This window comes from Patiria miniata, unplaced genomic scaffold (assembly GCF_015706575.1).
Source record: "Patiria miniata isolate m_02_andy unplaced genomic scaffold, ASM1570657v1 HiC_scaffold_17, whole genome shotgun sequence".
Taxonomy (NCBI): Eukaryota; Metazoa; Echinodermata; class Asteroidea; order Valvatida; family Asterinidae; genus Patiria; species Patiria miniata.
Genome location: NW_024037055.1, coordinates 12686603 through 12710837, shown reverse-complemented (window position 1 = coordinate 12710837; position 24235 = coordinate 12686603). Strand labels below are relative to the sequence as shown.

Here is a 24235-nt window from a genome sequence, read left to right as displayed (position 1 = left end):
GTGGAGAATCCAGGTACCTCTCTCAGCACTGAGTTTTTCACGATAACGTGATCGAAGTTGAAACAACAATTTTCATCAACCATGGCAGGTACAGCACATATGGATTCCATCCTTCCAAAGTTTACCGAGTACAACTCTGAGGATCCTGAGTTATCGATCGACCGGTACAAGAAATATGTTTTCAAAGCATGCACTGCCATTCAACAAGCTAGCAATTTTCCCCTCTACCTTGCTAGTTCTGCCAGTTACTGGTACAGAGACTTGCCTACAGCAACAACGGGCACCTTTGGGGCACTCAAACTTTCCTCAAGAAATATGAGCCACACGAAGACATGCAGTAGGTGTGATTGTCAGAGCTGGCCGACAGGTAACAACAGCCTAATGAGGCAGTTGAGAGATACCTACATGAAATAGAGAAATTGTGTTGTCAGTTGAAGCGATCACAAGAGGAGAGAATAAAGGCATTTATAAGAGGACTGCTGCCCAACCTGCGAGCCCATATCATCAAGTCTCATCCAAAGACAATGGACGACGCGGTAACACAAGCTAGAATTGCTTAGTCGACATCAGTCACAGCGAAGACCACGAACATTATAGATTAAGTCAAATAGAAGGATGCGTAAAAGAATGTAATGAAATATACAAACAAGAAGAAAACAGGGCTTTGTAAAACGCTGCAAACTTTTTGGAATTTGTTAGACAGAGAGCATCACAGGCAACCGAATAAACCACTTCAGCTCAAGTACAACTTTGTCTCATACTGTCTTCCTTTGTCCATATAACCTCACAGGTTATATTCAGTGGAGAATCCAGGTACCTCTCTCAGCACTGAGTTTTTCACGATAACGTGATCGAAATTGAAACAACAATTTTCATCAATCTTGGCACGTACAGCACATATGGATTCCATCCTCCCAAAGTTTACCGAGTACAACTCTGAGGATCCTGAGTTATCAATCAACCGGTACAAGAGATATGCCTTCCAGAAAGCATGCACTGCTGTTCAACAAGCTAGCAATTTTCCCCTATACCTTGCTAGTTCTGCCAGTTACTTGTACAGAGACTTGCCTAGAGCAGCAACATGGGGATGAACAGCGTGAGATGGCAAAAAAGACTGTTGGTCCTCAAGATATTTAATTTGAAATTAAACAAAAATATAATGGTAGGCAGCAGCAAGTAATTGATAGGGTTATCCACAGCGTAGACCACGAACGTTATAGTTTAAGTCATTTTGAAGGATACGTAAATAAATATAATGAAATATACAAATGAGAAGAAAACAGGGCTTTGTAAAATGCCGCAAACTTTGGGAATTTGTTAGACAGAGAGCATCACACGAAGACATGCAGTGGGTGCGATTGTCAGAGCTGGCCGACAGGTGACAACAGCCTAATAAAGCAGTCAAAAGATACCTAAGCGAAATAGAGAACTGTGTTGTCAGTTAAAGCAATCACAAGAGGAGAGAATCTGGGTATTTATAACGACTGCTGCCCAACCTCAGAGCTCATGTCATCAAGTCTCATCCAAAGACAATGGATGAGATGGTAACACAAGCTAGAATTGCTCAGTTGAAATCTGCAGTGTAAAAACACCTTACCTTACCGAGTCTCCGTCGCATCCTCTGATGCCACTACCAGGAAAGGAATGCCACGAACCTGGACACGCAACTTGTCCAGCTACCTCAGGACCAGAAGTCATCATCACAGGCCTTCCTCTTGAAGGCATCTGACCTCAAACAAAAGGTCATCTTTGCTAGTCAAGAGGCAGAGTCTTCTCTAAGATATGACTGCACCCTAATGCAGAATACGTTCCGGCACGCTGTCCTGACACATATTTGAGGAGTGACAACATCAAGGTGGAGCTAGGCCCACATTGGATGACCCTGAGTCAACAGACGAAACCCTGTTGGAGGAGTTGAATGTGTGTTCCAGTCTGGAGGCTGAACGGTGGAAGAAACTCCATCCTACGAGGCTGGTGAATGTCAACGAGCTGCAGGAGAGTGAGCCAGCACAGAAACCTCAGCCAAAGCCAAGGCTCCTGACAACCCAGATAGCTAAATGTTAAGCTGGCATGGCAGAGTTGCCTCCCTGATGACGCAGGTCGCTGCCCTGAATGAATCTCTACAAAGGGCCCCGACCCGACACCCCCAACGACGACTCCCCTAACTTCGACCCTCTACAAGCCAGGGCAGTAGGAAGTGCCAGGAAGATGGTATCATTTTTCCCGGACTGTCGCCATGGGAGCACACAGCAACATCAGGGAAACGACAGAGGGTCGCCCCCCACAGGACAGGGAGTGACCTCAGCCCAAGGAATGTCCCATCCACCAGACGAGTTTCTGGCCTTGAGATGGGCAGCAACGGAGAAATTCCAAGATTACCTGTATGACTCTTCCCCATTCAAGGTGTACATACTAACGGCAATAATAACACTTGGTCATTTCCATTCTGTTGTTAAAACTGATAACAGCTATGTAGTTATTGATGACCTAAGAGACAATGTTAACTTTTATCTCTCATTTGGAGCAGCTATACCACAACAGGAACAGTTCACTGCCATGAAACAAACACGCATCTATCATTTCACAAAAGGAAAACATGTATGCAAATTTGATGGTTTTACAGAGTTGTTTCCAATACGGCACTTGCACTACCCTGAATCAAACTCATGATGGCTCGTACACACTCGTTTATGCCAAAGTACATGGGATTGAACATGTTGAAGAAACCTGCAATGAAACAATCGGCGATGCAGTATCTGAAGAAAAAACCTGCATTGATAAAAGGGGCACTTCTCCCCCAGTAAAAGGGAAAGCACATTGTCATAACAAAATGGTTTGTCAGACTTCAGTAATGATGATGTTTGTGTTTCTTCATGTAGCCCCATCAAGAGAGCACAGACAGGCAGTGACATGTTTGGTGATCCACACAAAAGAAAACCATGATGACAATCAAAATACATGGTCTATGACAGTAAATTTACAAAGTCACAATCGTGTAGTGTTCACGATGGTTTATCAGAGTCTCCTGTCTGTGATGCCAACAATCCCTAAGATCAAACTCTGGAAAAATCGTATGAACCTGAAACAATGAGGGCTCCTCTTGACCCAACATATGTCAATGTATTATCTCCTAGAAGAGTTTGTGAAACTCCTCAATCGTTTAGAGGTAAGGAAAATAAGAACATCAGACATGTATTAAGGAGAAACAGAACAGAACACAGAACAGATGAATCATCTGATCATTGTAGAGAATGCCCTGAACATTACATGAAGAAATGGAGATCTTTGGCAACCATTACAAGATTGCCTATTGATGCAGCCGCTGTTTCGAAAGACTACATCCATGCACATACATGTATATTAGGACAAGTGGTTGGTTATGCATTGTACAATCATGACAAACTCTACTGTCCCTGTCCAAATATTCTTCAAATCGCTTGGATAGAAATAAATACGGAATATTCAAATCTTGATGGGATTTAAGAAAGGAATTTTTTGAATGGTCCAGCAGTTTTATGATGCGGGGAAATAAGCGATCATGGATACTTAAACTAAAAGATGCCCTGTTAACAATTTCAAGGCACAAGGCTTTCTACAACTGAGCCAAAAAAGAGATTTTAGAATACACAATCCTCGAAATTGGACAAGAAAAGTTGTTGCACTTTGAGGAAGCAAAGTGGTACAATCCGGCGACCAAAAGAGGGGGTCTGTTCAAGGATTACATTAAAGCCTTCCTCCAGCTCAAACAGAAGGCTAGCGGATGGCTCAAGTTGTGCGACACCGATGAAAAGAAAAGCACCTACATCCGGGACTACGAATTCACAGGGCATCAGACTCGATCCTGCATCTGTCAAGAGGAACGAGGGCATGAGGGCAGTGGCCAAACTCATGCTCAACAGCTTTTGGGGAAGTTTGGCCAATGTCAGAACATGCCCAAGATGGTGTATGTTAAAACCCTTAGATTATTTCGCACTGCTTCTAGACGACAGTGGTTCCCCACTGACACAGAGCATTGCTGGCAGTGGACCTAGACTGGCTAGCTTTGGCTAACCATCTGTCCCAGGTAGCAATGGGTACAAATGGAACTGCTACCAAGGCAAAAAGTCTCCATCTGACACTTGTATCAGTTTGGCTTTGAAGTTCTTCAGTATCTGTAGAACCATAAGTGAGGTCTTCCAGGACAACGACTCATCAGTGGAAACCGTGTACACCACCCTGCATGCTGCACAGCTCAAGTTAGCCTCCGACCGATTTGATGCCAAGGGAACGCTGAAATCCTTTGTCGAAAAGGATCTTGTTGTAACAGAGACTGATGTCATGTACAGAGGCGAGAGTCTATAGCTACAGTCAGGTGGTTCCAGGGGAAGACAACACACACTTGACACAGCTCTGGAGGATGTAGAAAGAGCGTCAGTTGCATGGTGTCTGCCACTGCAGAGGCTCTCAATCAGAGGTTTGCCTCATTTAATGACCCTGTACTAAAAGCTTTGCGAGTATTTGAGCCAACGAACTGGCCTCATGACATTAAAGTGTTAGCAGATTTTGGAACTACTGAGATTCAGACCATCAGTAACCATTTCAGTGATCTGCTGATTAGGAATGGTACTGATATAACTTCAATGGAAATTGAATTGACCCAGCTACTACTATCATGCAGAGAGCTGAAAAGGGAACAACCCGACCAAAAAAAAATTGCCCCAAACAAATGAGTGAATTCTAGAGAAAACAATGTGGAAATGAAGTATCTCTTCTACAGACTTTCTAAATTGCCTAAACTTTAATCACAACGGGTTTTTTTCCCCAAAAGGAGGAGAGGACTCAGTCCTAGGACAGCAATAGAGCGACTGACAATTTGGAGGTTCACCTTCAGTGGAAGTTCATTTTTTTTCATCCGCATTGTTCGACTTGTTTCAGAGATGTTTTGCGTGCCATTCACTGAATGTGACGAATAAGGAAAGGGTTGTAGGCACCTTTGTGTCTATAACCCAGGAATGCAACACGTGTGACGCTGACACGTTCAAGTGGGAGAGCCAGCCAGTCTATGGCTGCATCTTGGCAGGTAACCTGAAGTTTGCAGCTGCAACGTTATTTGCAGATGGGAGCTGCACCACTATGCTGCGTCCCCTCAAACTCAGGAAGGTTGCAGCCATTGGTGAAAGGGCTTTTTATAAACACTGGCCGAGTGTTTCCAAAATGTGGTGCACTTATCTCAGTGCTATTTTCTGTTATTCAGTGTTATTTTCTGTTATTCTGTGAAATTTTGACTTGTGGCAGTTATGGCCATGTCCAAAGTGCTTGAAGAGGCACTTGATCTTGGGAATGAAATGCTAGTTCAGACACTAGTCAGTGCTTTTGAAAATTCAGAGGCGAATGTTGATAATCTTGTTAGGGATATTGTAGGCATACTCGCAGATAGTAATGCATTGCTAGTCAACAGTGTAAGCTCATTATATTTAGGGCATGTTACCTCCATCCACGGACTTCACTTCATTACCGTGTGATGAAATTTAGGAAAAATGTCATACAAAACACAGTACTTGTGGCAAGTGTACTTGGGCACTGCACAAGGAAAAGAAGAGCCAGTTGTGGGCCTGGGTGACAAACAGATTTTTGTACACAGCTTAAAGACAGCATAAAAGTGGCCTATGGTGGTTTTTGAGGAGATTTTGAAATTTCTCAGAGTAAATAACCCTAAGTAGGTTAAGTGTTGGTGCATGAAGTTGCTTTTTAGAATTCTTATGCAACATATAAGTGATATAGCATAACAAGAACTTGTGGAGACTGCTTTTCTTTATATTCTACACAAAAAGAAATGGAAGATATTTTTAAATGGATAATTATCACTTGCCGTCGACGCCCCCTGTTCTGGTCAACAACTGAACCTAAATCATTGTACTGTTACATTTTACTCACACAGAATGATACAGCCACACTAAAAGAGGGGGAAGTGAGGTGCCTGCTCCTTCAATCTGCAGAGAGAAGCCCTGGTCTAATAATAGACATACCACACACACAGCAGCATCCACAACCACCACAAGCAGTGCCTCAGAATGGCTTGGAATGGTGTGTCTGCAGCAATTGTCAACAGATGCTTGCGTGCAGAATGTATCTGCTGTGGTCTGAAACCTGAAGATTGCCTTTCAAATGAACCAGTGCGTTGTTCCAACATCATAATTATAGCGCCCACAATGTTACAGTTATTTCAGCACGAAAAGTTGCCACTATTTGCATATTTTGCTGTCGTAAATTGTCGTTTCTGTGGCGACTCGTTGTTATCTGTCAGTACATGGCAGTACACCAACAAGCCAACTTTTCTCAGTGTCTTCCTTAAATGACATCACAGTAACAGTGCCAACGGCTGTCTGGAAGAGCATGGAAAAACAGAGATAGCACCAGGTACGACACAGAAAGCAAACAAAAACAAAACGTTTTTTAAAGTGATCATGTAAGCAAAGTACCAACCCAACTGATAAAATAGCTGGAAGTTGATTATAACGATACTTGAATGGAAAAATACTAAGTTCAGAGGTATTACGAACACAAACAAAATGTCACATTATGCACCCTAAATATTGTGAAAGACCAAAATAGAAAAGACGGCAAACCAAGCTTGGCTTAAAACAAGCTCTTCCATTACAGTGCATCCAGCCTACACAGGGATTTGTCAGTATTTTTGCCACACTCCCCAAAGAGAAAACTTGATAAAGAAAAAGAAAACTATGAAACTGCAATTCCAGCAGAGAGAAGAATGCAAATACAGGCTTTGCCAAGTGAAGTGGGCAAGCTCTTCCACCGCAGTGCATCCAGCCTACACAGGGATTTGCCACATTTCCTAAAGAACAGATAACTTGTTTGCCTGTACCGTAGGAATACACAGACTGTTAGCAAGTATGGCTTGAAGAGGTAGTATACCTCACAACTGTCTCTACTGTGCTGTTGTCAAATCTCTCAGCCTTGTGAATATACAGTTTCCATAAGATTGAACACACGAGCCAATAAAACAGCATTGTTCTTCATGTATACATTTAAAATGACATACAAAAAATTAGGATAATTTTTTAACCCTTCATTCTATGAAGCTAAAAGACCCATCGTTTTCTTGCATTTTCAACTTCAAATTCAAGCAATCAAAACAACTTTGAAATGTTATAGTCTTGCCCTACTGTAAAACAATACAGCTGAACAATATTACATACTGATGATTCTGATCACTTAAACTTTCATGTATGGGATCATGATTGTAAGTGACTGAGCATGCAGCTATGCCAAAGTCAGAATAATTTTTTGAGTAACAGTGTGTCGTGAAATTTGTGAAGTAAACACCTGTTGCATTTTATACCACAGTCGTGCCCAGACAGCTGCTGTTTGTGCATAACTTGTCACAGTGGTGATCATTTATGTACCTCCTTATCATGCAATAAACATTGTTATCAAAAAATGTTCTATGACAATTGTTTATAATTTAGCAAAGGGACTGATTTCATCTGCCACCGCTGCTCTCGGGTCAATTGAAGAACCTAGTGAAATGAACTGACTAAGGTATTCCTTAGCAAATTGTCATGCCTTGTTGATTGTGATCTTACAGCATTACAACTCTTGAGCTGAATAAAGATAATAAGTACCATAAAAAAAATTGCACAAAGTATACTCCATAACCAAGATATTTAGAATAAGAGTTCATATTCTTATTGCTTGGAATACTTCAGGTAAAATAACAAGACCCAGAAATTCCCCCAATGTTTCTTTCTCCAACATGGCTAGCGTTGACATGTATCTGTGTATCGTATCTCACACTTGCTAGCTTCAACACTGATCAAAACCTTAACTTTTCAGGACACTTCAGAAAGGCAATAACCTGAAGTCATTCTTAAGACATTACCCCATCTTGATCCCCAGCAGGTAGCATGGCTTTCTCTGGATGCGGCGTGGGTACAGACATGCTGTTCTCTACATCCATCACAGTCTCTGGAAGCTGCTTGTTTAAGCTCTCTGGGAGGGTCAGGTCTAGTAAGGCACTCAATAAGGCAATCAAGCCAAACACTAGGTAGGCCACCTTCTCTCCCTGTAAGAATGGACGGACAGACAGAAACACAAGGCACTTAGTATGGCAGGTGCTCCAAATGTTACACAGGTAACTACCTCTCCCTGTTACAGCCTTTGACAATGTAGTAAAGGTTGTGAGGGATCGCAGGCACATCCCAAGTCAGGTCACAAGTAAATTCACAATTCCAGTCACAAGTACCAAAGATGAACAATAACAAAGGAATGCCTTGGCAGTTCATTTGAAAAAAGCTTGTGAGTTGACTTGGCTGGATGACTTGTGATGTACTTGTGATGACATGTGATCACCACAGTTGCAAGTATTACAAACATCCCGAGGACAGGAAGACACATAGAGAACAACAGTCTCATTCTTGTATTGAACGTATGTACATCTTTTGTTGAGAACCTACTTTGAAATTTGAAAGTGTGTGTCACAATGTGTCTATGGAGAGTGTTATAGTGTAGGAACAAAGGGAAACACAATGCCTTGACCTCAGATGTAATGTTAAAGTATGACTCTGTGGTTTTGTGTGCTCAAAGTTGATGGCGTGCAAGAAGGGCAACTCAACCATGAGGCGGGAGACAGGCGGCAAAGCCGCTTCCTCCGAGAAGCAGGTTAGGTGAATCTTTGTTTGATGTACTATTCAGTTTGACAGCATGACAGCTGTGGCCATGACATGGGTCTTGGCAGTTCCCACTGATTTCAAATGTTCAAGATTTGTTAAGGGCTTACAAGTAAAACTCAACCTATAGAGCTACACTATATTACTAGAGCGCTAACTCCTCATTCTCCGCTGAGATACTTTGAAGCTGTCCAGAGTCTAGCCATTTTGACTTAATGTGCGTGTTTGTACAACATAATGATATTACATGGAGTAAATTTTTCAATGTGGACTCTAAATACAACATGGAAGTACAACATATGCAAACAACTTAAGCGCTTCATGAAAATGCCATGGCAAAAATTATCTGCAGCAGATACACGCACGCCTTTGTGTTGTTTGCCCATAGCACTCCTTTATTGATTGTGCGTTTCAATTTTTGGGCGTGCTGGCTTTAGATAACGCGCCTATTTAGCATACAAACACAGATATGTATGCAAATAGCCGTACAAAATCTGTACAAATTTTGAGCTTTCCACAGTTTGTGCACAAACATGGATGCACCCAGCAGGCATCATTTTGTACATCGAGTCAGCGCTCTAGTAATTTAATATAGCTCTATATTTTAACCCCAAATAAAAGACCTTATGTGCTGTAGTTGTCTCATAAGAGGGTGTTCCTTCTAAATGAATAATTAGGTTGCGGTACCCGCTACTATATCAGATTCGAACCAGCCAGCTGACCTCTGCAAACTCTCGGTGGTCTGCACTAGTAAGCAAGAGGTCATGGGTTTGAGTCCCACCCGAGTAGTTTGTGAATATTTCTCACAATCACTTGAGACAACACTGAGTGTTTAAAATACGTCGATGAGGGGCAAAACCTGAATTTTTTATTTCAATTTGGTAACAACGACCACACAAAAGGTTTTAATACTCATGCGTATCCTAGTGATAAAAATCACTGCCCTCTAACTCTGCCTAAATGCGTAAAGTATTAAGAATGAAGAAAAAAGAGAGCAATGTATGCTTACAAACGGAAGAAGGGTTGGAGCGATGACTCCGCCAAGACGTGCAGACATGGAACACACACCCACTCCTGTATTTCTATAACCATGGAAGTTTTTGAAACAAACGATGGTGTTTAAGGAAAGCTCTAAATAGCACAACTTATTTACAGCTTGTCTGTGGAGTCCTTGCTTGTAATGTAGCATGAAACAGACCCAAGTCCTAATGATGTTACGCTTTGTTTACATGTGCGCTTTCTAGTATGAGAGCCAGGTGGGACGCGCCTGGCTTTCATAGAAAAACCTACATAAATAATGAAAGGTTTGCAGAAACACCATGTGCGAAGTGCTCTCCTGAAGACGGTCAGAGCATACTGACCGGAACGTCGAGTTTATACCTCTGGTTCTTTTCAGAACCATTCTCTTAGTTGAGAAATTATTCGCATTTGGTGTTTCCGCAAACCATTCATTATTTAGTATCTCCACCATGCAAAGCCTCAAATCTTACTTAAAAACCTACATGTAAAAAAGTGGGACAACAGGCCCCTTGACCATATTGTATTTCCAATGACATATCAATGAAGGTCAGTTGCTTTAGAAAATCATAGGGACCAAATGTTACAGATATTTGAATCGCATATGGTACAAATCACAGGGTTTATAAAGATTTTTGTTTGTTTTCATTTTCTGAAATATTTAAAACGCTTATGTTATGGCAAAATACATGTTATGGCAAAATATATGTTATGGCATCAAACGACACAGTCACTTGATGACATAGCAAACATTTATTGTGGCTGTTGTTGAACAAAGTGAGGTATACAAAGTGCCAGCACATTTAGATGAAAATAATTCTGAATCATATGTAATCTGCACTTTACTGGGGCTGTTATGAGAATGCTACAGAGTGGCATCTACTGCTCAGGTGCAGAGTCAATAGTTAGGTTTTGTATAAAGTGCTTACCTGAGAACCGTTGGCAGCAGCTCTGCGGAGTAGAGATATATTGAGTTGAATGCAATGGATATGCCCATCTTGCCAATAAGTGCGAGGCAGGTCTGTGTGCTAGACATGGTACCGCCTGTTGAAAGAAATCACACCATGTCATCAATTGTGGTTGTGTCTCAAGAAATTGTTAACGGTATGAAAGATGCATGTTCCTGAATGCTAATCAAGTACAGACCTTATATGCAAAGTGACCATCTTCAAGGGCATCTTTTGTTACCTTAGTTCAATAACAATAAATGTACGACAGGTTCATTCAAGCACATCCCAGCACGACAAAGGCATTGCCCTCTAAGATGGATGCTACGCATAAGGTCTATTATATCAATAATACAGAAGACACAATGAGTGGTACATGTAGCGGAAAGTTGGAGAAATGGCAATCAGTGATCACTCAGATGGGCTGCAGCTTTTTATGCTGAATCAACAAGTGCATCACAAAGGGTAACTGACTAGGTTCAATTTTAATCAATAGGTCTCGTTCAAATGACGTCATTTCCTACAGACCATCCACATGCATCGGCATTTTGAGCGTCAACTGGCATAACGCGCATCAGCTGCGTCGTATTTCGAACACATTTCGAGCAACAAGCGCGTGTTTGGAACATTTTCAACACTGCGCAATGTGTGCTTGATTGCGTAAAATACGCAGTTGCACTTCTATGGAAATGGCCGTCATTGAAAGAGCCCTATATAAGGTTGCAGGACAGACCGATCCATGAAGCCTGTCCCATAATGCATTGTCCAATCACAGCCGTGATTATGTCCGACATGTGTGCAAGGTCGCACAGACTTTAACACATGTAGCCCCGTAAAACAAAAATTGACAACTCCTTACAATCAAATGTAGTTTAAAACAGCTAAGAACACACTTTTCTAACGTAAACAATTTGCAACGTACCATCTGACTTGTGCAAAGACATGACTGCTAGGCAAGCAAAACCAGCGACAAACAAGGAGCCTGCCGTGGTGGACCGGCGACCTATCCTGAAATGTGAAAGACATAAACACAAGCAGCATTTTTGGTTATGACCATTCGTGAATTCAAGTAAGCTCCTTGTCACCTCTTTTGCCCTAATTCCTGCCCAAATCTGCCAGGGGAAACTCCTAAAAAAGGTACAGATAACAAAGAACAACCCAAGAGGAAATTGGTTGACAAAGATGTTTTAAATCTTCTCGATTTGGGCGATGAAAATGACGAGAAAGGAGACCTTGACAGCGATTGCAGACCTTCTGAATGCTGATGGGCGTAATATTTTCCCAGTATTTTTCGTTGCCATATAAGCCTATGCAAGGACACATTTTCCAATTTAACTAAGTGGAAGGCATATATTTCTATAAAAAAAAATCCATTTCCAGTCTCATGAAATAGTGAGTAAATGATTGCCTGCAATATAAAGGAAGTGCCTCAAAATTCATAAATTCTGCACCAAAACCACACTATGTGTGTCATTTTAGGTCGATTACTATGACAACCATAAATGCATGCAATTGCTTTCTGAGGTGTTTTCTCATGAAATGAGAGTCATATTTTGTAGTAGTGCATTCAAAAGTCTCCTAGCAGTTTGTTTTCATACATTTTTGGCAGAAAAATCCACACACACAAACATGTAATCCACCCAAAATTTGGGTTTTTTAAATGGCCGCCATTGAGAGGGGGTTCATATTTGGACTTTTGTTCAATCTGTTTTATTGCCTAGCTCACAAGCTTTCAGTTGGTATATAACTTACCAAGACTTAATAAAGAAGACTAATGAAAATAGTCCAAGAATTCAGCTTAGTCAAAAACCTCAAAATTAGGGCTGAGTTTAAAGGGTTAAGTGAGTTCCTCCAAAAGTTGGCATTGGTCCATGTTTTTCTTGAACAGTTATAGCGTGTCATTTTTTATTAAGTTACACCAGCATCCGACTTACCAATTTAAAGCGTATACACTAATCAAGTTGGCAGGTATTTCGACAAATCCAGACAGTGCAAAGTTGACATACATGCTGCCTCCTAAGCTGCTGGCACCAAACGTTAGGCCATAGTATGCCAAACAACAACTAAACCTGGAAAGAGAAAATGGAATATCAGTAAATGGCTGAAAATGATTGTACATGACAACGGAGCTACTTCATTACCTGTGCTGTAGTTAAGTTTGGGTTCCAGGAAATGTTATCAGCAAAATCAGACTTGAAGTCCATATAAGACAAAAATTGGAAAAATGGGTCGAGCCCTGGCTACCAATAAAGATGTAACTATGCATTGCACGATTCAGGTTCATCATGTTTTAAACCAACAATGTCCTACATCTCTTGTTTGGGATACTGCTGTATCTGATATTCAACAGCCATCGTGCAATGGTCTCCGAAATTTTGTACCAAACAAAGAGATATAAGTCATTTTAGGGTTTATGGTATCTTGACCAACACAGTGACGTTCAGAGATGAAACAGCATCATGGGTTTCAGAACCCAGTCTACGTTCAAAAATGTCTTAACTTAAAGTCACATTTCCAATAATGAATTTGTTTTAAGTTTTGGACAAAATAGACTGCAAATCCACCTTTTCAGTGTGTTTTGACTTTAATACAACTCCAATCCATACTACGACAATGATGCAGAAATTAATAGTGTTTCCTGCCTTTTCTTTCAAAATGAGTGAATTCAATATGTCGTTAAGCCTAATCCGCTAAGCCCTTTTCGATAGGAACCACCCTCAATCTTTCAAAATCCTCCAAAATGTTGCACTTATTCAAATGAAGGATATCTAGCGCCTCATACTTCAAAATCGTCAGACAGTCCTGCCTCTCAAAATCCATTCATCCTCATTTCTCCAAAATCCTCCTGCTCTTCAAACACCATTCATCCTCAATTCTCCAAAATCCTCATATTTCTCAAACATCATGCATCCTTAATCCTTCAAAACCCCCAAAACGGCAAGAGGATTTTGGAGGATTGAGGTGGGTTAGTGTTAAATTAAGGGATAAACAGATAGTTTTCTAAAAAATGTTCAAGATTAGAACCAATAAAGATCCCAAAGTGGAAAATCGTGAACATGTAACCGTGAAAACTGACACAATGGGGATTAACTACTCAAACTTTAGTCAGGATCTTTGAAAGGAACGGTCGCGAGGGAATTGAATTAATAGAGACAAAGGGACACAATTTTAGATTTCAAACCAAAAGGACCTAACTGAATTTATTTACAGAAAAACCTTAAACCAAAAACCAGAACTAAAAGCAAAGAATAAAACCTTAACAAACAACTAAAACCCTAAAACTAAAACCCCAAAACTTCAGAACTTAGGGGTCGTTCAGACACCGTTTTAAACCGACACCGTTTGTCAAAAACTCTAAACAAAACCAAGGCATTTCAAACTTTTAAATGCTAAATAATACACTTAATGATAAAATACAAAAAAAACCACCAAACATCAAAATTCGCCAATGACTCTAGCAGAAAAACACTAACGCAGGGCAAGGCACACCCAAGAAATATCAAGGGGAAAGAGAGGCTCAAAAATATAATGTTCTCTTGCCGCTGGTCTGCTACTGCAGGTGTACTGAGGGGTCTGTGGTCTTAGGGTGGCAGGGCATATGTTCTTGGGGGAAGGGAACCAATGGCATGAGTCTAATTTACACACAATGTGGACTTGTTACTGGGGAAAGCTTATCAGGGGGAAACACTACTATGAAAGGGTTGGGGACATCTAATCTAATAAAAACGCTGGATTTCCTCAGGGGGCTACTCCTATACTAAAGCATACAAAAATACATTGGAAAAATGCAAGTTAAATTTGGCCCTGCCACAAACGCACAAAACTCCTTGAGACAATTTTATGGAGCATCTTTAGCAGACAACACTGCTGAGCAACTTTGTTTTTTGTTAAGCAAAAATTGGCAGTGCACCAGGTAACACCAAAATACACGACATGGCATTTTGGCCATAACCTGACGGTGCTCAATTTATCTCTTGTGTGTGTGGCAGGGCCAAGTTTTACTTGTAGTTTTTACTGTATTTTTTGTAGTGTTTTAGGGTAGGAGTAGGTCCCCTGAATGAATCACCTTTTTTATTAGATGTCCCCTACCCTTTCATAGTAGTGTTTCCCCCTGATTAGCTTTCCCCAGTAACAGTTCACATTGTATGTAAATTGTTCCCATGCCATTGGTTCCCCCTGTCTCAAGACCATGTGCCCTGCTCACCCTGTAAGACCACAGACCCCTCATGATCAGTAGCAGACCAGCGGCAGTAGAGAGAGGACCGTGCATTTTATTACCTCTCTTTCCCCCTTGATTTTCTTGGGTGCGCTTTGCCCTGTGTGAGAGTTTATCTGCTCGAGTTATTGGTGAGTTCTGATATATGTTTTTTGTATTTTCTCATTAAGTGTATTATTAAGTTTTTTTAGAAGTTTTGATCTGTTTTGGTATTGTTCAGAGTTTTGACAATCAAGTTTTATAGAATTCCTGAACAGCCTTGTAAGTTGTAGGAATTATCACTTGAAGTTTTGAGATTGGGTTTATTTAGAAATTACTTGAAGAAAGTTAGCTTGTATTGTTTGATTTGATTGATCAGGATCGTTAGACATGTTAGCAGCCATTCCATGGTGACTCGCGTGACATTTGAACAAAATGTAAAGTTTTAATACATTACTGTTGTTAACCTGGCATTTATTCAACTCAAATTAGCATGTATTTGAGTCAGGGCATTGTGAATTTATGGTTTAGTCTTTATATGATTACTTTAAAATCGCTATTTTTTCATGTATCACAGTTTCTTTGACGTGACTCGCATGACAGGATAGAAAAAGGGATTTTTGACATCCCTTGATTCAAATAGCTTTTCCTATGGATCTACCAGTGTTCTAAAAATTATTCTTACAGAACTTAGAACTTAATACCCTCACCCAATACATGCATAAGTTGTATTGTGCCAAATATCCCTTGTTGTAAGAAATGGCCTGAAGAAAATGTGACTCGCGTGACACAAATGCGTGACTCGCGTGACACAGTAGCTTTTCACTTTCACATTATAACTGTAATTTTAGTATAACGAATCAAATCATAATATTATATTAATAAAAATGATTTACCTGTGAATACCTCATGAAAGAGTGTGAAAACTGCTATTTATCCCTTTACTTTGGCAAATGTTGGGGGTGGAAATCTGGTTTAAAGGGAATATACAACATTTGCAAACATCGAAAAACAAAATTACCAAGTTTTTGCGAAATACCTTAATAGGATGTTGGTAAATGACAGTCTAAAGCATCCTGTAAAATTATGGCACCTGGTATACTGTCATTTTCAAGAAAAGTGGTATTTTTGTATCAATTTCCAACGCTGATCGGCCGATCAGCGTTGGAAACAACTGGCTTTTTTTCAAATACCGGCCCCAATTGACCATTGCACTTGTTTGCAATCGATTACAAACCTATGAACGGGTACGAGCCAGCTAGACTGGTTCCCTGACCTTACAATTCCCCAATGTATGTAAACTGCTCTGTTTCTTCTTATATGGAGTCAGGGAACCAGACTACAGGAAAATGATCGTTTTTCTTGGTTTTTATAGCATTTTCAAACCCAAAACCTTCAAAAAGTCAGTGCATCTATATTTGCTTTATATTTCCAACCCCCCAATTCCATCCATTTCTGAAAATTACAGCAAAAGCAAATGATGTATATTCCCTTTAAACACAATATCCTTAACAATGACATAGAGAGAAAAAAATGTTTTGGAATTTTAGTTACGAAGTGATGTCATCAATCCACGGGTGATTATTTTAGGAAAACAGTTGTAATTCTTGGTCATGTAGAGTCACAGTTTCCTTAAATGGTAAGATCGAGCTGCAATTAATGATGCAGTTGTATCGGAATGTATACAGTACAGTCGAATCTCGTTTGTACAAACTCTGTTAAAATTCTGGTTATAACAAACATAAAGCCTTAGTCCCGACTGTGCATTTATGTGCACAATGAATGGGACTGATGTTCCTCTTAGTACAAAATTCTGATATAACAAACAATTTGGCTAGGTCCGAACGAGTTTGTATTAACGAGACTCAACTGTATATACATTTGTAAAAACTGATTCAATTTCTTGTTCCATAACTAATGCTTTTAAAGACTTAATTCGAATTCTATAATTTAATAGGGCCTATGGCATTGTTTCTTTGTATTACATGTAAATGAAACATTCCTGGCTTGTGACCAGGCGCGGATCCAGAGGTTTTTTTTGGGGGTCAACCCCCCCCACCCAGCTCTGTCAAAAAAGGGGGTCAACCCCCCCCCCCCCCCCCCCCCCCCCCCCCCCCCCGCGTGACACCCCCAAAACATTATACTGGTCTAATGTCCGCTTGTTCAAAATACGGTACACCATTCTGTAATGTGTTAATAATCGTCGAATTTGAACAGCGCCCCCGATTGAAATTGGTACCAGCCCCCCCCCCCCGTCCCCCGCCCCCCCTCCCCCCCCCCCAGTTTTTTATTTTACGGAAGCGAGTGTCCAGAGAAAAAAACGTGTGTACATTTTTCAAATTTTTTGGCTGATGAAACCCCCCCCCCCCCTGCGAAAATTCCTGGATCCACCCCTGGTGACTCGCGTGACATACATCATGTGTGACTCGCGTGACATTCTTGAGATCGTTTTTTCTACAAGGAATGTAGAGCAAATAAGAATATTCATACTTTTATTGATAGACCACCACTATTTCATTTACAAATATCAAACACTAGCTGAATCCCTCTCTAGTTATTAAGTAATCTGAAAAAAGTCCTTTTTTGTGACTCGCGTGACATATTTTTGAGGGTGTTTTCACGATGAAATAGTGGGAAAATACTGAAGACATTTCGAAAAATTCTCAATGTTTTATCAAATAGACTGGAATAGCTACCAAATGTATGAAGATAAAGCACAATCTTATGAATGAGCTTCAATTACTTCCTCAGTTTGTGATTTATACCCCTGACCCTCCGTTTCGCCCACAAAATTCATCCATGTTCAGGAGGCTGAAATTTTAATTCAAATGATTTATTTTAAAAAATCTTTTGAGATTTAGATGGTTTCAATATTCCTCTTATCAAATATAACTGACAAAAATTTATTCCTTTCACTTCAATTTTTGAGTTTGGTGATGACCCTTACATGGAATGGCTGTTAGAGTTCTGTTATTTTCGAGGAAAACTGTGTTGTCAGAAGTTTGATTTATTTCATTGACTTAATTTCCGAGGACTGACTTGGATAGATGCATTGCATTGCCTTTTTCTTTTGACATCTGATTTCAGTATTTTGGATGGTGTTTTCTTCATTACCTTTATTGTTTTATTGTACATGTATAAAGCCAAGATGAGTGGTTTTCCCACAGACTTCTTACTGATTAGTTTGCCATGTTTATTCATTAGTTAGACTTGTCCAAGCTGTTCATTTACTGTAGACTTGCATTTCCTTTATTTTGTATTTAGCCACCTGTTTCATTTAGTTATTCTTATCTGCTTTGGACCTGTTCAAGTTTACTGTTCAGGAATGTTGAATTACCCCCTTGGTGATTAGTCCCACCTGGCATTCAGAAGACAGGGACCACTGTTTATCTTGCTCATTAGGTATTCACGAGAAATTTTAGTGTTCTTGGCAAGACTGTATAGTAGTTCCACATGGCATTGTTTATATTACTTTAGACCTAGTGTAGCTTGAGTTGTTTGCATTGTTTACTGTTTCTTATTATGTTCTTTACTCTCTTATCTTGTTTTACAGATTTTCTGCCAGAAGTGTCTTTAAGGTCTACTAATATACACACTGTGTTGGTTTGAGTCTTTGGTTTTAGGTTTAAGTTTTTGGTCTTCATCTTTTGTTTTGATTTTGATTTGAAGTTCTTGTAAATAAATTCCTTTTGTTTTTTTGTTCGAAATCTAGAATTGTGTCCCTTGTCCCTATTAATTCAGTCTCCTCGCGCCTTTTCTCTTCAAAGATCCTGAGTTTAGTTTGGTTAGAATCCCCATAGTTGTATTAGTTTTTCTCAAACCATATCCGGCCAAGTTGCGGGTAGAATCATTCACTTTGTCCGGAAGAAACTCTGTTTTTGTTCCAAGGAACTTTTCATTCGCAACTGTTTAACTTATCAAGACTGATAACTTCATTGCGGGAAGATTGCAAGGAAGTTATTCAGAATCCTGCAACTTTTACCCGATACAATGTCTGGAAGAAATGAAGTGAGACCATAGAGCTATATTAAATTACTAGAGCTCTAACTCGCCATTCTGCGCGCGGAGATGCTTTGAAGCCGTCCTGGGTGCAGACATTTTGAATTCATGTGCATGTTTGTAGAACATAATGAAATTAGATGGATTGAATTTTGAAAGTGTACTCTAAATGCAACGCGCAAGTAGAACATACGCATACAACTTAAGCGCGTCATTGACGGTTCAACAAAATGTGATGGCAAAAAGCATCTGCAGCAAATACGTGCACGCGTTGTGCTGTTTGTGTAGAGCAAAATGACACGCTCATTTGCTGATCGTGCGTTTCGGTTTTGGGTGTATTGGCTTCGATAACGCACCGGTTTGGAATACAAACGCAGATATGCAAATAGCCATACAAAAGCTGTACAAAATGTATAGGTCTCCATAGGTTTGTGCACAAACATGGATGCACCCGGCGGGCATTACTTTGTACAAGAAGTTAGTGCTCTAGTAACTATTAATATAGCTCTATGAGCGAGACGGACCCTTAGTAGAATCCTGTGCTTAGAATCTCTATGAAATTGTCTCCTAGGCATTTCTTGTGACAGGGAGCAATGCAAGATAGCTAGCTTACCATGTGATCATGAGTATAATCATTCTCCGTCTGAGCACGGGAGTGCGGAACAAGTCCAAGGTGCCTGCTGACGTCTTTCCCTTGGTGTCTTCCCTCTTGTCATTCAGAGTGATCGCCGTGGGGCACGGCCTGACTCCGTTCTTCCTGCTGAAACCCAGCAGCTGGTCCTCTGCCTCTGTCCTACGTCCCTGGGAGGCCAGCCATCGAGCTGATTCTGGTATTACCCTTAAAATTACAAATAGAACAAATAAACAAAATAAAACAGGACGGGGCTTGTAATTCAACATTGGCCATACATTTTTTTAGTGAAGAGCTTGTTAATTGATAGCATTTTTTTAAAGAGAAGAGCGTGTTAATTGATACCATTTTGGGGATACAAGCACCAAGTGATTGATATGCCATCTGTACCTACCAGTGAACTCTGTTGTCTGTTGATGGAATTTAACTGGTCAGTGTTTACACAAATGAGATTTGTTTTACTAGCCTGAGTACAAATACATATCAAGGGAAGTGGAAGAAATGTTTGACATTCTGTGAATGATCAAACAATAGGAGTTGAAGTGATTATTAAAATGTTTCTGAGATTGAGGAAGAGCAAAGTAAAAAAAAGGATATTGGGTACATCCAAATTACTATGTCGTGTTTAGTCAAACCTACAGCTCATTCATTTAATTGGATATAGGAGATGAACAATTCTTAGTTCTTACAGTGGGACAATGATGATGGATGCCATGGGTATAGAAGTCACCAAGGTCAACTGTCTCCAATCCCGAACAAAATATGCCATCGCTGCAAGATACTTAAGAGAATAACGCACACAAAATCAGTGAAGACATAAACATGTATCATTGCCAAATACACACTCTATCATCAGGGTTTAGAATATTGTCAACCTGGGGTTTCTGCTGTCCTACGATGTCAAGAATGACTTGAGGCGTCTTTCCTTCCAAGGTTCGGTACTATTCATCAACATTAAAGTTTAAGGCCAAAAATGAATTGTTGTGTTGCCCTCATCTGACCGACCCAAAAATCTGGTACTATGGGAACCAGGTACGTGAAAAAAACATGGGTACCTGGGTACCAGAACCCCAACCCCAAAGTTTAATCTCAGAAGTTGCTGTTCAGATTGTTCATAAAGGTCTGTATGATAATACTAACACATGGCGTGTCAATACACCATGATATATGTGTGTACAGTGAGCTTTTTAGCATTATGGTGTACACTGCAACTTTTGCAAGCGTCATAAACATGAGATGTGTTTCGTGTTTCCACGCAGCCTGGTTTTCATTTAAACAATTCTCCACAAATTGCTTGGATACTTGTCTAAGGCTTAAGGAGCAAATCAATCCAATCCAAACAAAATGTGATTCAAACTATTACTGCCATTTAGGTTAAGTGTCACTAAAGCTAGTGTCAGCAAACTTTATTTTCCAACACCTAGCGGGTTCAGTGCGCCCTCAATTGACATATTTTTGAGAAGGGCTTCATTATACAGTCAGGTTTCGAAATGCATACAAAACGTTTTGGAGTGTTTTCATATAGGTGATGTTGTAATAGTTAACTATTCAAAATCAGAAAGAGGCGCTATGAAGTGTTTTCAGAGAGATAATGTTGTAATATTTAACCATTCAAAGTCTCAAAGAAACAAATTTGCCAAAAAAGTGAAACAAAACAAATAAGTCAGTTTTTCCTGTACCAACAGTGACTTCAAAAGACAGTGAAATCAGTGCATATTAATACCACTTATGGACCTCCATCTACTGGATGAGCGCAAAACCAGAGTTTTTAGGCCTTTTACAAAAAATGTGACACACAGACATCAGACAGACATCAGACAGACAGACATCAGACAGCGTAGGATCTTTTAATATGGGATTGTCTTCATAACTTACTTCCTCGTGCTTTTTATCTATAAAGTTGGTTTGGTTTCAGTAAATAAATACAATAGAACACACCACCATGAAATCAGCTGCATTGGAGATAAAAGTTAGAACCTTTTCTACCAGCTGCAACCCCGTGGCATTTATGGTTTAACATCTTTTCTTTTTCGTTTTTCAACAAATAATTTAGCATGAGATGTTTGACTCTTTCAAAATAAAGGAATGACCGGAAAAATACAAGTTACAATTTGGATGAAAGTGGTGTACCAAATTCAAAAGCCCCCATAAAATGCCTTTAAGCTTACCAGAAGAGACAAGGAACAGCTGCAGTTGAAGACGCTACTGAAGAGAGCCGATTTCTTGGGCAACAGTCCCTCCAGCATCAGTATGTAACCTGCAAGACCAGCGCCTCCATAGAAGAAACCACCCCAAAACCTACAAAGATCAGAATATTATTACAACTGATTTTTGTTTGAAACCTAATTTGATATGAGGCATCATTATTATCTAAGGTTGTGATAATCAACCCTAACTCCCTATGCATTTTTGCTAGGGTGCAACCTCAATCCTACAAAATCCTCCAACTGCCTCCATGTAAAAATGGCATATAGCCTCAATCCTGCAAAATCCTCCATTATTTCTTGCATAGGGTCCTTGGATGGGTGACCACTGCCTCAATCCTGCAAAATCCTCCGGCAGTCCATTATGTTGAGGCAGAGCCAGTGACATTCTGGAGCAGTGCGGAGGTTGCCCAAGACCTTGACACAGTGCGTCCTCCAAAATCAGCAACACACTTTTGCCATGTGGCCTCAATCCTGCAAATTCCTCCAATTTGCAAAGAGGATTTTGGAGGATTTGGGATGGTTAGGTTAAGCATGACGTAATATCCACAAGGCCTGGCCCAAGACCTTGACACAGTGCCTTCTGCAAAATCACCTGCACATTTTTGCCATATAGCCTCAATCCTGCAAAATCCTCCCTTTAGCGAAGAGGATTTGGGAAGGTTAGGGTAAAAAAACAACAACAAAGACATAGCCCATTCACCTTGTGAAGGCATACTGGTAAATGTCCTGAGTGAAAGCCGAAACAAGCTGGATGACCACAAGGGCAATGGTTCCCCAAAAGAAGGTCCTACGTCGGCCAAACTTGTCTGACACCCGGCCAATTGCGACCACTCCAATCAGGTAGCCAAACATGAGAACCGACTGGGCATAGCCGGCATCTGCCTTGTGCTCACATACAAGGTCCCACTATTAAAAGTAGAGATAAAATAAAACAAGATTTGTCAACACATTGCGATCATTTGGTTCATAAGCGAAACCCAGGTGCAGCAAAAGATGCAAAATAAGTTCAAACAATTTTTAATTTTACCTACTCTTCGGTCTTCCATAACGCGAAAATGAGGTTCTCAGTAGTGTCACAAGCTAAAGTTTCAAGTCTCAATTTGAATGTTTAATCGTAACCCCTTGAGTGATTTACCATTTTTTCTGACTCTTCAGTCTTCCATAATGCAAAAATACAGTTCTCGGCATTTTCACCAGCTAAGTTTCAAGATTCAATTCACATTTTTTAACCCTTTGAATGGTTTACTAGGAATCTCCCTGACTCTTGCAAAATCCAACACCGCATGGTTAAGTCCATATCCTGTTGACTCTGATTATGGTGCTATGCCTGACCCCAATCAAACTAGTGCAGTACTCACTCCAACTTATTCCAACAAAACATGCAGTTGAATTTTGAAGGGTTGCGGTGGTTAGGGTTGAGAAGAGTTTAGTTGTGTTTTTTTTTTTAAAGTTGCACTAAGTTGGAAGTCAAAATGACTTACACTGTAAGTTTGAAGTCTATAAAAGACTAGACATGCTAGTTTACTGGAGCTTGTTAGCCAATAGGACAGCATGTTACATGAGCCTTTGGTCCATTTTCTTCAGGTAAAAAAATAATATGGCAACCATTTAATAGGCTACTTAAAACAAAATGTTTAGCTTTTTTTTTTTTTAGAGAGAACAGCCAAGGAAGAACTAATAACTAAACCACAAAAATTGTTGATTGTATGGGAAAGTTTTCCACACTAGGCCTCAACTTTAGCTCCCGCCAAACACATCAATTTCCACCTCACCTTGTGATTTCACCCAAGACGAATCCAGGAAGCTCCGGCAATGCGAATAATTTTTAGGAAAAATGTGTTTATAGAGCACATTTTGGATGCACAAGTTGTGCAGAACTATAGTTGGAGGCACCCGGCCATAGTGATTGATGTGACTGGAAGTCTAGCGGTACGTTACGCATGACATCGATGACGCATGAGCAGCCCAATGACAGTGCAATACGTCATTATGAATATGTAATTTCTCATACATATTTAGTTTAATTAATATTCATTAGTCTATTTCAATGAATACTTTAAATATGTCCAAATGTCAAACTCTATGAAGTAAGTGACTGATTAATAAATAGGAATAAAGGAAAGGAGAGGGTGAGAGTAGAGAAGGGAAAGTGGAGGGAATAACCATAAAGGATGCAACTGTTTTGCCCTTGAAAATTAATTGAAATAAGTGGAGGTCTAGTATTGAAACTTTCCATTGCATGCTAGAACACATCACCTCAGACACAATGGACGTAAAGTTTTTGCTGTACAGGTATTCCTTGCAGGGTGGTGTAAGTTTGCAGGGTCGCTGCCCCCGCCGCCCCTTGCAGATGAATGTTGGTTCTTTCCCAACAAACGCCAGTAGAACAATGAACGGTGTCTGGAAGAATTGCATGAGGAAGAGCAGAAGAAAGTGGATGCGTTGGATGAATCCAAATCCTCCCACCTTCTCCAGAGCATCGTCAAAGTCCAACTTCATGCTGATGTAGATGATGAAAACGATACTTTATGTCTTCACTTTATGTCTTCACATCAAACAGATGAACCTGAATA

The 24235-nt window shown here is 40.2% G+C and overlaps 1 protein-coding gene across 1 annotated transcript; it reads right to left on the bottom strand.

Moving 5' to 3' along the window:
- Nucleotides 1-4802: 4802 nt before the first annotated feature.
- Nucleotides 4803-24235, bottom strand: LOC119723866 (solute carrier family 22 member 15-like). Its single transcript, XM_038194747.1, has 10 exons — nt 23919-24235; nt 22363-22568; nt 21624-21753; nt 20145-20236; nt 19438-19662; nt 12565-12699; nt 11553-11638; nt 10613-10727; nt 9676-9748; nt 4803-8062 (listed from the first exon to the last, which is right to left on the bottom strand). The coding sequence occupies exons 1-10, from the start codon at nt 24159-24161 to the stop codon at nt 7868-7870; spliced, it is 1500 nt and encodes a 499-aa protein (XP_038050675.1). The 5' UTR covers nt 24162-24235; the 3' UTR covers nt 4803-7867.